The 18,035-nt window shown below is 32.9% G+C and overlaps 1 protein-coding gene across 1 annotated transcript in view; it reads right to left on the reverse strand.

Annotated features, from left to right (window-relative positions):
• The window catches only part of USH2A (usherin), a 1,025,480-nt gene that overhangs the window by 377,333 nt on the left and 630,112 nt on the right, over positions 1 to 18,035 (reverse strand). The window contains exon 37 of the mRNA XM_074264677.1: positions 5,948 to 6,127. Within this exon, the coding sequence (XP_074120778.1) occupies positions 5,948 to 6,127 (180 nt within the window). The remainder of the gene's footprint in view (positions 1 to 5,947; positions 6,128 to 18,035) is intronic.

An 18,035-nucleotide genomic window follows, 5' to 3' on the forward strand; every position in this document is an offset into this window, starting at 1 on the left:
ACTATAAAGAGAAAATACTCCTGCTTTCACAGAACTTACAATCTTCTACAAGATACACCCTATGCATAGATAGGCACATACAATTAATGTATAAAGTAAACACGATCCTTTATCTTACATCAGAACTGTGTTCTAAAGAGGCCCCAAAACATCTCTATCTATGCATGCATTTAAGTGCTCAGATCAGCCAGTGATACAGTAGTGTGGCCCTGGATAATTTCCAAAGAGAGGACATGTCTAGTTTCCCTAGTGCCACCATCCTATACCTACTGCCAGCTATGCTCCTAGCTGTCTCTATAAACTCAAAGAAACCTAAAAGTGGGAAGTATATGTCTCAGCATGATTGAACAAGATATTCCTCAGGCCACCTTACCCTCTTCATCTCCTGCCCTGAAACACAGTAATTAGAAGGCTATAATTTAGAACTGATATATATGAGATAAACTTTATCGTTCAGTTTCTACCAAATTTAATCATAAAACATTCACTGGAGGTTATGGGTTTTTGTTTTCTTCTGTCATGCAATAGGGTTTTTTGTTTTGTTTTGTTTTCTATATCTCCTTTTAAGTTAGTGACCAAATCTCCTATGTTCTCAAAGTAAACTAGGTGGCAAGTACACAGCTTGGAGCAATGTCAATACAATTTTGCCACAATTCTAAGATTGAATGAAAATTATTTTATTAGAGAATCACCATCTTCATAAGGGGCTTGACATTTCTAGAATCAAGAAAGTAACAATGAAAATAATCATCCAAAGATAATGGAAAAGTAAATAGCATATAGAGCCTTTTCTGCTCCTCTGTTTCTTCTCTTCTCCACACTGGTTCATTTGTTATTCATTTCAGAATGGATCACAGTTCACTGGATAAAGGCATGGAAGATTTCTTTAATAACTCTCAGTACTAATTTAATTCTACTTAAACATACATATTCTAGTGAATGCCACATGCTTTTCAGCATGATTTTATGTGTAAATCAGGATAATATGTTTTCAGATCATTAAGTAAAAGGAAGCATGAACTAAAACCTATTTAATCAATGAGGTATCACCTTTAAAGTACCACAAGGTCATAAAAAAGATAATTTCAAAGCTATAAGTTTCCTAATTGTAATCAACAACAATCTAATGATGAAAGAAAGTATGTCCTAATGGCTGTAATAAACTTGTGCAAATCACTGACTGTCTTTGAAGATGCTGCACCTCTTCCTTTCCTAGGGGAAACTAGACATGGTAGCTTCTCAATTCTTAGATTTCTAAGTCCAAATGAATGATTGCATCAAGCTCAGATAGTGTGGGCTTGCAAAGCAGTACAATAATGGAAATGATGAAGGTCTATATACTGCAGATGAAGATAAGCTTCAGTAAGCAGTTTAGCTCAGATTTGGTTTACCACTGTAAAACAATACTTTAGTTCCTTAACATTTGCATAATACTCACATTTCTACAGCACAGACAAGTTATACATGGCATGGTGCTGAATTGGTGATAGTAATGTACTGTGTAGTGAGCTTTCTTTAATGGATATATCACATAATGATTTTTTACAACTGTATGGAACAGTTATTCTTAGAAAACCATATTAACAATGGAGTGCCTCAGTTCCTTTTTATGCAAAATGTTTAAATATGTCTAATCCAGTTTGTTTTTGTTATATGACATAAAATGAATAAATATCACAATTAAAATTGTGCACATCCTTTTTTTGCATAGAAATGAGATATATTTGTTTTCCAAATGTGAATCAAGTTGAGATGATACTTCTTGTGTCATATTTTTATCCACCATATCTAAACATTTCACTCGTGTTTTGGGGACATCAAAATACAATATAATGATAGCTAACATTTTTTGGCTCAAATTTCAAAGTCCACAACTGTAAATTAGAAAACTCAACCATGTTTCTTATTTATTCATTCTAAGCTTAATAAAATGCAGCACAGTTAAAGTCGTCTAACACACACGTCTATTATAAAGATCCTTTAAAAAAAGGTAGATAATTTCTGTCATCTAGGATCTATTTATATACTGCAGTTAATTAATTCTCACTAAGGCAGGAATAATTATTATTTATTATTCAACAGATAATGAATCTCTATTGCATTGACAAAACAGCACAGATTGAATCTTATGCTGGCCAATTCTAAGGAGAATTATCTTTCTGATAAAAAATGTCCTTTAGGACTTTTAGGTTTGGACAAGGACTGGTCTGTTGCTGTGTAAGCTGTCATTTCCCTACTTAATCATAAGAGTAATCTAGTGATTCGTTATTACCTCAAATATCAAATTCTCTGTGTCATTTAAAGCCCTTCCTAGTCTAGTCCAAGCCTAGCTTTCCAGTTGTCTTACACTTTCCTCCCCTCCTCATACTCTAAGATCCAGATGCAGCTACAAGATCTGACTCATGTATTACCCTGTCCGTTCTTCATCCTTAGAAAGTTTCCCCTCATTACCACTATCCTTTTGCTTTCCTAGTTTCCTTCAAGACTGTTCAAATAAAATCCACATGTGCAAAAATGTTGGTAGCAGCCCTTTTTTATAGTGGCAAGGAACTGGAAACCAACTATTTACCCATCAGTTGGTGAATGGCTGAATAAGTTATGGCATATGAAGATAATGAAATATTAATATTTTATAAGAAATGATAAACATGCTGATTTCAGAAAAGCCTGAAAAGACTTACATGGACTGATGATAAGTGAGGTGACTAGAATCAAAAGAATATTCTACACGGCAACAGCAAGATTATGTGATGATCAACTGTGATGGACTTGCTTTTTTTTTCAACAATGAAGTGATTCAAGATAATTCCAAAAGATTTGTGATGGGAAGAGCCATCCTCTTCCAAAGAAAGGACTATGGAGACTGAATGTGGATCAAAAGCAAAAATAAATAAATAAATAACAAAAAGGATAAAAATAGTACCCTTTTTGTTATTTTTTTTTTTTGCTTTTTTTTTTTCCTTTTCTCCTTTTTCCATTTTGATCTGATTTTTCTTGTGCAACTTGATAAATGTGGAAATATATTTAAAAGAATTACATTTACTTATCTAGGGGTTCTCAAACTACAGCCCATGGGCCAGATGCGTCCTGGTGAGGACATTTATGTGGCCTGCTGGGCTATGGCAAATGGGCTGAGTGGTGGAGACAGAGTGTGAGGTTTTGTTTTTACTATAGTCCGGCCCTCCAATAGTTTGAGGGACAGTGAACTGGCCCCCTTTTTTAAAAGTTTGAGGACCACTGCATGGATTATTTGCTGTCTAGGGGAAGGGGTTGAGAGAGGAAGGAAAACATTTTGGAACTCAATGTTTTGCAAGGGTGAATGTTGCAAACTATCTTTGCAAATATTTTGAAAAAGAAAAGGTTATTATAAAAAGAAAAATATTTCTTAAAGAAAGGAAAAAAAACCCAGTTCAAAATCCTTCCTTCTAGGCTTTTCTTAGTGTTCCCTGTAATAATGCATTCCTTCAGAGAATAACTTTGATATGCAATATATGATTGTGTGTTCAGTTGTGTCCTGTTCATTGTGACCCCCATTTGAGGTCTTCCTGGACAAAATACTAGAGTGCTTTTACATTTTCTTTTCCAGCACATTGTACAGATAGGACACTGAAGCAAACAAGGTTAGATGACTTGCCCAGCGAAACACAGAGTCAAGAGACCAGGTAAGAAGACAGGAAACAAATTCTTCCTGACTCCAGATCAGGCACACTAAGCACTATGGTACTACTTAACTGTCCTGTATGCAAATAACCATATTATATTTCTCCCATTAAAATGTAAGCTCCTTGAAGGTAGGTATTGTGTTTTTGCTTTCCTTTGTATCCTAAGAGGTTAGTACAATGCCTAGTATATATTAAGCACTTAATCAATTAGCTGCCTAGATCTAGATGGTGATTTTCTTCTTAGAATCTAGAATAAATCAGATTCCAAGCTGCTTTGCTGAAGTATTCTATAAGAGATACCTTTTGAGTCCATTTTATTCAAGGCATAAAAGAACATATTAAAAATGAACAGGAAATGCTGAATATATAAGAAATCATTGTTAATTCATATTTCCAGTAATTCTGGGACATGAATTCCAAGCCATGAGCCTTGGGAGTTTCTATTCTTGAACTAATATTTAGTCACTAATTCATTCAGAAAATGTTTGTCAACTTTCTACAATGTATATGGATGGAGGACATAAAGTTTAAATTACATATTTCCTACCATTATGGAGTTTATAATCTAGTAATTTCTACGAGGATTTAAGACAGACAGATTATATGATAATATAATAAATATTTTGGAAGAGAAGTCAATTTCATTTTAGCCAAATGGAATTTATATGACCTGAGTATCAAAACATTGTTACAAGACAAAACGTATTCATTGATTCCTAATTATCATTAATATGAGTATGAAAGATAATACGGATACTTTAAAAGCTATCTTAATATGCCTATGTTTCATTTTTTGTTTAAGAAAAATAAAAAATTTAGTTGAATCCTTTATATGGAAACACAAACAAAATAAAAAAGGCATAAAAGGTATCAGTTTCCATCACTGGTAAGTATATTGTCAAAATTGTCAAAATCATGGATTTATAAAATTTTTGTTCCCAAGAAAAATAGCAGTATGTTGTTGTTGATTCTATTATGCTTCATTATATAAAAATATCTAGTCAATAGAACATACTAGAGCTATTTTTGTAGTATCTGTTCCATTAAATCTACACTATTCTATTTCCTTTGTGAGAAGTGGTTCAATAGATTTACACTAAAAAGAAGAGTTCTTGGAAAAACTGTAACAAACTAGTCTCATAATCAAAGATCCAATCTTTACTAATTTCCTTAGTACTGTAGCTTTACCAATTAAACTTACAAGATATATCTCTACAGAACTGAAGTTGAGCAATAACAAAATTTCTATCTTCATTTTCCAAGAAACTCATTCAAATTCAAGCTGTCCCAAAATAGAGAGATTTTACATGTAAAGTGACAAAATTATAATTCTTTTCACAAAATGATGTCTTTGTCATTTCAAAGTGGAAATAAGGCTATCATGTAGAAATTCATTGGACTCCTGTCCAAGAGTGACCTATCGTATCACTTTGAGATCATCTAGTGTTTAACTAGATTTTATACATGAGAACTTTATATATGAAAAAGCAGAGTCAAATATTAATTGATTACAACAGATTACATGGGTATTAATAAAATGGAATTTGAATTTAGATCTTATAATTCCATAATCAAGATTCTTTCTACCCTATCACATTGTCTTTTGATAAGAGAAGGTATAATCCCACAGAATACCATTTATTGTAACCTAGCTATTCATTGCACTCTCCTTAACCAATTCTATGAACAGGATTTCAAATTATAAGCATGAGAAGAGGAGCAAAATAGGCAAGTTGCTATCTATGTAAAAAAAAAAATTAAAACCCACATTATTTTTGTAAAAAACAGTAGGAAAACCTCCCAGGATACCAGGATGGAGTGTCTCTTCTATTCCCTCCCTTTTCATTAAAACAAAAGAGAGATGAATCTAATATACTGTCAGACATATCCTACATGGGAAATTTTACATTGAATTGATTTTCTCAACAAGTAGAGGGAACACCTTAGACAATTCAAAAAGCAAAAAGAAAAATCTCTTTCTGTAGGTACTTTATACTATTTGTTTGGCTGAAAACAGTATCCCAAAATGTTCAATTTCTCTCTGTGTGTCTATGTTTGTGTATATTTGTCTGTTTCTCTCTCTCATGTACATATGCATAATTAGACAATACTAATTTTTAAAATGAAACAATTTTATAAGCAAAAATTACAACCAGAAACCCAAATGAATTAAGGTCTCTAAACTCAAAATAATTAAACTTAATAATAAACAAGTTGATTAAAACATAATTAACTCGAATGCATTTGTAATATTAGAGAAACAACATTTTATTTCACATGCTTACCCCCTGGAGGCATCATGATTGTTATAGGATCACTTATCAAACTGCCTTGGCTATTTGATGCATTCACTTGTACAGTATAGTTAGAAAATGGCACCAATCCACTAATGGACACCCATAGGTTAGCTTCTTCAGTATGATGCAAGATTTGTGTGTCATTAACAAGAATGGAGTTGGATCTGGCTGTTAAAAAGAAATATGAAAAGTTATTAGTAGATTTTTCCTTTGTGAGAAATAGGCAAATATATAGGTTATATATATCATATCATATTATATTATATTATATCATGTTATATTACATCATATCATATTATATTGTATTATATATAAAGCACCAACAGGCTTTAAAAAAAGCTATGCAAATACTGGTTATTGTTGCTAGATAGTACAAATATAAATTGTAAGTCATATCCATATATTATGACTACATTGTGATCAAATTCAGATTTTTGGCTTTGTAACTAACTCTGAAGGAACCAAGTGGTTTAAACTCAACAGGCATTAATTAATCAACTGCTTTCTTCAAGACAATAGGGACACAAGAGAACTTAACACAAAGAATGCCAGTGCTTTGAGTTGAGAGCTGAGGGAATTTCCCATAGGGGGGAGTACTTGTGATGGGTTCAGAAAGAAACTAAGGAGTATAACTAACTGGGAGATGAGGAGGGAGTGCCTTCTGGGCTTGTGGGATGAAATTAGTATGAACTGGTTTGCTATCTATAGCTAATATGTTAAATTGCTTATTAAAATATTTTATGATCTGTCATAAAAAGAACAAAAGTGAGCTATCACTTTTATATGGTTTCAAAGTTTACAAAACCCTTTCTGCTTAAGATAAGGAAGTAAGCACTATCATTATGTAAATTTTATAGATAATGGATCTGAGGCTTAAATATGTCACGCACCTAACTCAAGGTTACACTATGGTGACTCAAAGATACACATATAGTAACATCCTACTTCAATTTCTCATTGCATAGTAAAAATAATCCTAATTTTAAAAATAATTGTTAAGGGAGCAAAACTTCTAATAATAGCTACCAAGCTAAAATGCTTTCAATATGGGTCTGACTTTTGGGTTGGAATCTTCTGCTTGTGCACAAGTCTGGCAAAGTTCATTATTATAATAATGGTTAAATAGATGATGATTTGTTGACCAGAAAATTTTACAAAGGCCACAACTGAAGAACAGAGGGGTTCTAAACTTTATTGGTAGAGATTACACTGACAAAATCATGACTTTTTGGAAGTATTGGTATTATTACAAGTATAGTTACAAACTCTAGTAAGTCAAGATTTTGTGATACCCATATTATAAATATCATAATATAAATATATAAACATTTAACATAGATATAATTTGATTGCTAGGATGTTTTATTTTAACGTAAGCTTTGACTCTCATATTTCTACTTTAATATTCCATTTTTATGTATTCATTGGCTATTTGTCTAGATTTGATGTTGATAGTATAGGGAAGGATGTAATACTTTTTCCAGTAGAAAAAGTAGGGGCATAAGAATCATAAATTTAGAGTTGAAAGGATGTTAGAATGATCTAGTTTAATCCCCTCACTTTGCAGATGAGGACATTAAAGGCCAGTCAGGATAAGTGATTAAATATCTGATAAATGACAGAGGCATTATTTGAATTCAGGTCCTCTACTAAATTAATGTATAATAGTAGATGATATTTTAAAATATTATACTTACCACTTTATATTCCTTTTTGCAGAAAAGTATTAGTTGCATACTGACCCAAGCAAGCTCAGTATTGACTTACTCTATTCTAAAACCTAAGTTAATTAAATGGGATAGTATAATGCTGAGCATAGTCAGAAGAAGTCAACTTCCAGAGCTCAAATTTGGCCTGTTACTTACTAGCTATATAACTCTCAGCCATTTAATCCTATTTGCCTCAGTTTCTTCATATTTAAAATGAGTTGGAGAAGGAAATGGCAAGTTAATTCAGTTTCTTTGCCAAGAAAACCTCAAATAAAAGTCACGAAGATTCTCACACAATTTAAAGATGATTAAACATTACAAAGCCTATAATTTTCTCTTTCACTTAGACTTGAACAGGCAAATCAGTATAATGGGAAAGGGTATAAAAAAGAAAATTTGGATTTTTAAAATTTTTGCTAAGCTTCTATGGCTTCAGAAGGCTTACAGATATATTTATCATAGGAAATGTTTAGCTCATACATACATGACTCTGAGGTTAGATTAGTTGCCTTCACATTAACTCTCTTTGCTCAATTTCATTCCCCTCACAAAGAGATTAAGACTAAGACTAAATAATTCTAGGTAAGATTAAGGTTAATGTCTCAACCTCTCAAAAAAGAAGATAAAAGTCTCTATAACATGTTTTTTTTTTTTTAAATTAGATATAATCTTGTCTATCATGATCAATGATATGTTTTTCTAATGAATAGTTTGACTTGACTTTAGGAATCACATCCTTTTGTGAAAAGACATGTGTGAAGCAAAAAAAAAAAAATGTAAAATGAATTAGATTCCCCATAAATAATTATTTCAGAGATAGATTTCCACCAAACTCCTTCAGTTTAGGTATATAATAAAGAAAATTCTTAAGAACCCTAATGTTTATTTCAAATAGCATACCATCCCTGCCAAAGTACAGTGTATATGCATATGTCTTTCTCCCATTTTCACCTCTAACTTACATATACTTTGTAAGGAAAGTTATTCAATAAAGAATGAATACATGTGATTTTTTTTTGTTCCCTTTTCTTCCTAAAAGTAAATTATTCTAGTAACGTAAATAAGATATCCCCAATTTTTAAAATGAATCACATGTGTAATCTATTTAATGTGGAAAAAACTTAAAAATAAATGTAAATCTTATATCAACAAATAGTTATGAATCAGTATTTTGCATAACACAGTATGTGTTCTTCATCATTGTTGTTATCAGCAACAGCAACAGCATTACATGTAATTCTAAATTTGACAAAGTCTTTTATATACATTAAAATTCAGGAACATTGTAAAGTAGATTCATTTGTCACATAGGGGTTTGGGTTAATGATTTTTAAACTACTTGTCTTTTGTATATTCTATGATTCATTGATTCTAAGTATTTGTAATATGAAAATATGTTAGAAAAAAGTTGCAGTGAAAAATACTGATAGTAACACAGTTATAAAATGATTTGAGCTTTAAAAAATACATTCTTCACAAATTCTATGAGATAGATAATTGAAAATAATAAAGAATATCTGCGAGAGAAGGGACTTCTGAGGCCAATAGAAACAATCTTTCTATAGCATTTCTAAGCAGTGATCATCTACCTTGCACTTGAAGAATTTTGTGATTCAAACTTCTATCATCTCATCTGTCTCAGCATATTTTTGGACATCTCTAATTGTTGAAAAAATTCCTTCAAGTTTGTATATCAGCGAATTCCATTTGCCTTTAGTCCTGTTTCTAACATGTGGGATTAAGCAGAAGAAATGCAATTCTTCTACTACTAATAGTGCTTTAAATACTTGAACTCAGCTATCATAGTTTTCCTAAGACTTCTCTCTTTTAGGGTAAACATTTCCAGTCTCTTTACCTGATACACATATGGTCTAATTTCAATCATTTATTAAAATGTGTCTGATATTAAACACACCAACATTCTGCTTAGCTGCTTAGTGTTTTTATATTACTTGTTATTGCAATTCTACTTAATATATATTTATCCATATTAGCAAATATCCCTATCCCTCATCAATCTCTTTGACACCATCACATGACATTGAGAAGTTACTTCCCAGGGAGGAAACATTTTGGTGATGACAAAAAAAAATTGCATTGTAATATCAAACAAATAATAGATGTTTCCTTTGGGAACAGGACAAGATAATATATATTTATTTCTTATGCTATCAGTGAAAAGACAAAGCCATCATCAGAGCATGATGTCCTTCAAAAGCTATCTTGATAAAGTCCCATGACTGTTCAGTTACATAGCAGAAGTATTCAATTGAATGATGATGTATAAGGTGAATGATAATGTAAGACCAATGGCTCATTACACATGTATACAATATCAATATGTTCTTTTGTGCTATGTTCTTCTTCCTACAAATTGTATGGTTAATACAAATACTGCTACTATCTTTTTAAATTGTGATGCAGGGAAAGCATATAAGGTAGCACTTTGTTCTAAGTTTCCTAGATAACAACATTAATACGTGATAATTATACAATTAGTTGTTACATTAAGTTCTAGTTATAGAACAATGATTACTCAGTAATTATAAGAAGTATATAATTACTCAATAATTATGAGAAGTATGTAATTACATAACCATTTTATTCAGTGAGAGAGAGGAAAGAGAAAGAGAGAGAGAAAGAGAGAGAATGAGAGAATTGTTAAATCTCCAAGAGTCAGAGAGCAGAATTGCCCTAATTCTCAGCTCATATTTACAAAACGAGAATATCAAACTTCATTCTCAATACTTCAAACAAAAACAAATATCTAAAGATCATTTCCTTCTTTGTACAAACTTCCTTCATGGGAACTTTATCAATATGGTTGCTAATTCAGTAAAGAAATAGAATTAGAATTCAGGTCCTTAGTTTTCTCCCTCTGAGAAAATTGTGCTTTACTACTTTCTATTGCATAAACTTTGTTTTTCAGTATATAGCCACACTGTTTCAACTTCACAGATTTTTTTTTAAAGTGTGAAAATAATAAGCATTTTATATCATAAGAGGCCATTTCTGCCCCCAGTAGTTTCAGCCTTTAACTATTTGTAAATCTAAATAGATTCCATTTTGAATGGACATGTTCTCCTTTAACTTCACCCCTAACAGATCCATATAAAGAGTTCAACTTTAGCTTCTTCTCATCCTCTTTGACTGTGGACTGTGGCATAGAATTTTATTGCTCTCTGAATGACCAGGAGAAATAATCTTTAAAATACTAACTTTCATGTATAGGAGAAGCATGATATTTTCACAGTGAGATTTTCCAAAGGTTATTTATTCAATTAATCATAAGTATTCATTAAGCTCTTTTGTGATAGATAGCCATGTGCTAGGTATTAAGTCTTGAGGTAATGAACATAAATCCTTTCACACAGGTTATTAATACTTGTGATCTTTTCTTGTGATGATCTCAGACTAAAGCTTTGTCATAATTTCCATAATGGGTGTTACTATTAAAAATAAGCTATTGGTGAACAACTACATTTATAGAAAATGATATGTCAGATAAAATGACAAGTATAGAAATTTTTTAAAAAAGTTTCTTTAGGGAGAACAAAATCTGAGAAGTTAGATTCTATCATGGAGTACATTCTATCATGGAGAAGAGAAGAAAAAATAATATCAGGCATTAGAATTTCTCATAGTACCAATTTTTTATTATCTCTTTCTTTAATTAGTAAGAGTAAAGGCAAGGAAAAATCCTGTTATTCTCCAAAGCAAAAGATGGGAATTTAAAATTCTCCCATAGTTTTCTCAATATATAAGAAAAGGAAAATCTTTTGTGTCCATACTACAAGTCAAGGTATTGTATTTCCCACTGTCTAGGCTAGGTCTAAAAACAGATGAGTAAAAGAAATTATTAACAAGGGTATAGGTAGAAACAGTGTTCATTTTTCATAGTCATTACACAGGGAATGAAAGTTATGTAGTTATTTTCTTTAAATCTAGAGATGTAGTATATTTTCTGAACTTCAAAAGAGCACTATTCTAGGGGTGGAGCCAAGATGGTGGAGTGAAACCAGAAAGTTGCTTGAGATTTCCTAGTTTTCCTTGAAAACCACGTAAAACCAAGCCTCTGAACAAAGTCTGATGGGATGAAACCTCTCTTCAGCCAAAATAGATTGGATGGACTTCAAGAAAGATCACTCTCCCTGGAATGAAAGTGTTTTTTGGCCCAGCACATATGATCTGGGAAAGACAGTAAGAAGATCTTAATCACAAAAGATCAGACTCTGAGATCCTTTGTGCTGGTTCAGTACCAGAGCACATCTGTGCCACAGCCTTCAGTCCAAGCACATAAGGAAAATTGCCATCCCAAGTACCAGGATGTTTCCTGGGGAGAGCAGGTAGGGATACCCCCACTGTGAGCAAGACATCAAATACAGAGATGCATAGCAAGCTTGCAGCAGTACCCCCTTTACCACAGAAGAAGAGCTTGACCAAAAAAAGGCATAAAAGAGGAAATTAAAAAGAGAAGGAAAGAAAATGAGCAAGAAACAGAAAAGAACCTTAATCATAGAAAGCTATTATGGTAACAGAGAACACCAAAACACCAACTCACATAAGAACAAAATGTCCATAGGGGAAATGTCAAAGAGTGATACGAATTGATCTCAAGCCAAAAGAAGCTTCTTGAAAATGCTCATAAAAGATTTTAAAAGGCAAACAAGAGAGAGAGAAGAAAAAATGAGAAAAGAAACAAGAGGTATGTAAGAAAGACTCAATTGCTCTGAAAAGGGAAGAAAAAATTTTTGAAGAAAACAATTCTTTTAAAAATACAATTAGCTAAATAAATAAATAAATAAATCCACTGGGGGGGGGGGGGGAGGGAACCTTGAAAAGCAGAATTAACCAAATGGAAAAAACTGATACAAAAGCTAACTGAAGAAAATCATAAATTAAAAACTAAAATGGGGCAAATGGAAGCTAATGGTTCTATGAGAAATCAAGAATCAGTCAAACAAACATAAAGGAATGAAAAAAAAATAGAATAAACTGTGAAATACTTCATTAGTAAAACAGCCCACCTGGAAAAATAGATCAAGGAGGGATAATTTAAAAAGTATTTGCCTACTTGAAAGCCATGACCAAAAAAAATAAGAGCTGGGATAGCATTCTTCAAGAGATTATCAAGGAAAACTTCCCTGATACACTAAAATAAGAAGGGGAAATAGTCATTGAAAGAATTCATCAATCATCTTGAGAAAGAGATTCCACAAGGAAAACTCCAAGGAATGTTATTGCTAAACTCCAAAACAAAAACCTTAAGAGGAAATTACAGCAAGCTGCCAGACAAAATCAATTCAAACATTAAGGAGTAAGCATCAATATAATGGGCTGAAACAGAGCAGATGCACTGAGGTTCAGACAAACAAGCACTTAAGGCTAATTATCAATTGGGCATTAGCATTTGCTTGGAGAATGACCCAGCCTACCATCCTGTGCTGGCTTGATCTGTGGGTGTATACAGTGAATGAAAGGAGGCATAGGAGAGTAGGGTAGGATAAGCAGAATCATTCTTTGTTGGTGGAGAGAGAGAAAGGAGCTGTGGAGATCCCTACACACACACACACACACACATATATATATATATATATATATATATATATATATATATATATATATATATATATATATATATATATATATATATATAATCCCCTGACTGTGACCCCAAAAGACCAAGAATAAAGACTTTTGCTTATCCTGACTCTGGCTGATTCTAAGGTATCCAGGGTACTAATGCAGTCATTACCTGAGAGTATTACCCAGAATCTGGTAGCATCTACAATAAAGGATCAAAGAACCTGATTTTCAATCATTTATGTTGAACAAACCAGTGCTAAAAAGAAAATGTGAACATAGATAGATAGATAGATAGATATATTCATATGACTATATATATACATATTATTTAATGATTAAACTGTTTACATTCCTAGATAGGAAATGATATCTGTACTCTTAAGAGTTACAACTGTTATTGGGGGAGTTAGAGATAGCATCACATGGATGGGGGTGTACGGATATGAACAAACTTTGATGTGATGATATCAAAGAAAAATACATTAAGGAGAGGTACAATGAGATAAATTGGATCACATGAAGAGGCACAAAAGGGAAAGAGATGTCGATGGTCGGAAGCTTAATTTTATCTGTTTTGGCTCAAAGAGGGAATAACATAATCACTCAGTTGGTTATAGAAATTTATCTTACCCTATAAAAAGTAGGAGAAGAAAGGAGAAAGAAAAGGGAGAGGATGGATAGAAAGGTGGGCAGAAATACTAAAAATAGAGAGGAGAGATCTTAGGAGGATAGATAGAAGGCAAGGTGGTTTAGAAACAAAACACTAAGGAAGGACAGGATGAAAAGAGAACAAAAATGTATACAGAGGAGAAAATAGGATAGAGGGAAATACAGAGCTGTGAATGTGAATGGGATGAACTCTCCATAAAACAGAAGCAAATAGCTGAGTGGATTAAAAATAAACAGAATTTTACAATATGTTGTTTACCAAAAAGTTTTGAAACAGAGAGCTACATACAGAGTAAGGGTAAAAGGCTGGAACAGAATTTATTATGCTTCAGCCAAAGGAAAAAAAAAAAAAAAAGACAGGAGTAGCGATTCTGATCTCAGACAAAGCAAAAGTAAAACTAGACCTAATTAAAAAAAGATAAAGAAGAAAACTACATCTTGCTTAAGAGTACCACAGACAATGACATAGTATTGATACTAATGCATACCACCAAGTGGCAAAGCAACCAATTCTTAGAAAAGAAATTAAACCAGTTACATAAACAAATAGACAGCAAAACTATATTAGTGGGGAACATCAACTTCCCCCTCTCAAAATTACACAAATCTAATCCCAAAATAATCAAGAAAGAAACTAGGGAGGTTAATAGAATCTTAGAAAACACATATATGATAGATCTCTGGGGAAAAAATTGAATAGGGCTAGAAAGGAATATACCTTTTTATCAGCAGTATATAGCACCTACACAAAAATTCCAAGTATTAGGGCATTAAAAACTTTAAATCAAATGCAGAAAGGCAGAAATAGTAAATGCTTCTTTTGCAGATGATGTTGCAATAAAATTATGTTCAATAAAGGCCAGGGAAAAATAGACTAAAAAAACAATTACAAATTAAATAATATAATTCTAAAAACTGAGTGAGCCAAACAACAAATCATCGAAAAAATTAATAATTTCATCTTAGAGAGAATGACAATAATGAGACAATACATCAAAAATTCTGGGATGTATCCAAAGCAGTTCTTAGGCAAAAAATTTAGATCTTAAATAGTTATATGAATAAAATAGAGAAAGAGGAGATCAATGAATTGGACATAAAACTGAAAAGCTAGAAAAATATCAAATTTTTAAAAACCAATTAAATACCAAATTAGAAATTCTGAAACTCAAAGGAGAGATTAATAAAATTGAAACTAAGAAAACTAGTGGACTAATAAATCAATCTAAGAGTTGATTTTATGAAAAAAAAAAAACAGAAAATGAACTAGAGGTTAATTTGATTAGAAAAAAAGAAAGGAAAAAAAGAATTACCAGCATTAAAAATGAAAAAGGTGAACTTATCATCAATGAAAAGAAGTTAAAGCAGCAATTAGAAGCTATTTTGCCCAACTATATGCCAAGTTTTTCAATCTAACCAAAATGGATGAATATTTACTAAAATATAAATTTCCCCAATTAACAAGAGGAAACAAATTACTTAATCCAATTTTAGAAAAAGAACTGAACAAGTCATCAATGAACTCCATAAGAAAAAATCTCTAGGGCTAAATGGATTTACAAGTGAATTATATCAAGCATTTAAAGAACAATTAATTTCAATACTATATAAAGTATTTGCAAAAATAAGTAGAGAAGAATACTTGCCAAATTTCTTCCATAACAAAATTTGGTATGGTTACCTAAACCAGGGAGAGCCAAAACAGAGAAAGAAAATTGAATATTGATGCAAACATTTTAAATAAACTATTAGCAAAGAAATTAGAACAATTTGTCACTCTGATTATACACTATGAGCAAGTAGGATTTATACGAGGAATTCAGGAAAACTATTGCTATAATTGTCTATGTCAATAGCAAAACCAAAAGAAAAATGATAATCTTAATCCATGCAGAAAAAGCTTTTGATAAACATAAAAGGGAGTTTTCCTTAAAATGATAGGCAGCATCAGACTTCCGGCCAAGATGGCAGCTTGGAGACAGACAGCTGCTTGAGCTCCGCGCTTTCTCTCAGGACTTACTTCATGACAAGCCTCAGAGTTAATGCTTGACCAGAAAAGAAACCCACAAATAATCACCAAGAGAAGACATCCTTGAAATTCCCCAGAGAAGGTCTGTATTTGCTTGGGGGAGGGTCGAACAGACTGAGCGCAGACTGAGGGCAAGCAAGACAGAGCTAGACAGACAGCTCACACAGCTCACACCAGAGGGGGGGAGAGAGGTATGATTCTCTGCCGTTCCTGCGAAAAGGCTTTTACCCCAGTGTGGATGTTTCGTCTTGGCAGCAAGCCAGGAGCAGCAGAGAGGGTGTAAACACCAGAGGTGAAGATTAAAACCCCAAAAAGCTAGTGTCTCTCAGAACCTGGCCACCCCTACCCCCACCCAGAGTGACTCCTAGTTCTCAGAGCCTCAGAGCGCAGACACAGCACAGCCATCGCTGTCCTGTTAGTGGCTCTCTGCTGCCCTACCCCCAGTCTGTAGAGGAAGCCCATTAACACCATCCAGCCCCATCCCCCCCAAAACAGACCAATTGTTTCTCTTGGCAATTTGTTTTCTTCCATTCCGCTCTTGACAAAATGAACAAAAAATTCAAAAGGGCTCAAACCATTGACAGCTTCTGTATGGAGAGAGAGCAGACTTCAAATACTGAGGAGACTAAAAACAGAATGTCCCCAGAGGAATCCCCTAAGGGGGATATGAGCTGCTCCTCAATACAAAAGAACCTCATAGAGGAAATTAAAAAGGCTCTCACAAGAGAGCTAGAAGAGAAATAAGCTCTCTAAAAAATAAAATGGAAAAAAATTCCATAGAAGAAAAAAACTCACTTAAAAAAACAATTGGACAATTAGAAAAAGATATAAAAAAAGTGAGTGAAGAAAATACATCATTGAAAATTAGACTCAAACAAGTAGAAATGAATAACTCAAGGAGAAACCAAGAAGTAGTCAAGCAACACCAGAGAAATGAAACAATTGAAGAGAATGTCAAGTACCTTATTAGAAAGACAACAGACCTGGAAAACAGATCCAGGAGAGACAATTTGAGAATAATCGGACTCCCTGAAAAATGTGAGGAAAAAAAGAGCTTGGACACTATTTTTGAGGAAATTATCAAAGAGAACTGCCCAGACATTTTGGAAACAGAGGGTAAAATAGACATTGAAAAAATTCATCGATCACTTACTGAAAGTGACCCTAAAATCAAAACACCAAGAAATATAGTGGCCAAGTTCAAGAACCATCAGACAAAGGAAAAAATATTGGAAGCTGCTAGAAAAAAGCAATTCAGATATGGAGGAGCCACAATAAGGATAACCCAGAATCTAGCAGCATCCACATTAAAAGAATGAAGGGCCTGGAACATGATATTCTGAAAGACTAAGGAACTTGGTATGCAGCCAAGAATAACTTACCCAGCAAGAATGAGCATCATTTTCCTGGGAAGAAGATGGACATTTAACGAAATAAATGAATTCCATCTATTCTTGATGAAAAAACCAGACCTACATAAAATGTTTGATCTTCAAATACAGAACTCAAGAGATTTCTAAAAAGGTAAAAAGAAATCTTGAGAACTATACTTCTGCCATAAAAATATGTAAAGAATATATGTATAATTTGTCCTAGAAACTAGAGGTGGAAAGGAAATTATATCATAAAAAAGTGTAAAGTGGTGGTACTACATCTCATGGAGAGGCAAAGGTAACCTATTATATCTTAGAGAAAGAAAGGAGGGAGATGAACATAGTGTGTATCAATAGACATTTTTGATTTATGGTCTAACTTCTTCCACTTCATTGAAAAGTGAGAGGGAAGGAGTAAGCTAAGGGGTAGGGAATACAGAAATAGTGAGGAAAAGGGGTAAAATAAAGGAAGGAACTTTAAGGTGGGTGAGGAATACTAAAAAGGGAGGGCTGTGAAAAGCAAGTGATGTTCACAAGTTTCATACTGGGTAGGAGGGTAAGAGGGAAGGAAAGGAGAAAAGCATAAGCAGGGGTTAATAGGATGGCAAGCAATATAGAATTAGTCCTTCTAACCATAAATGTGAATGGGGCAAACTGCCTCATAAAGAGGAAGCAGTTAGCAGACTGGATTAAAAGTCAGAATCCTACTA

The sequence above is a fragment of the Sminthopsis crassicaudata genome, chromosome 4, assembly GCF_048593235.1.
Source record: "Sminthopsis crassicaudata isolate SCR6 chromosome 4, ASM4859323v1, whole genome shotgun sequence".
In the NCBI taxonomy this organism is placed as follows: Eukaryota; Metazoa; Chordata; class Mammalia; order Dasyuromorphia; family Dasyuridae; genus Sminthopsis; species Sminthopsis crassicaudata.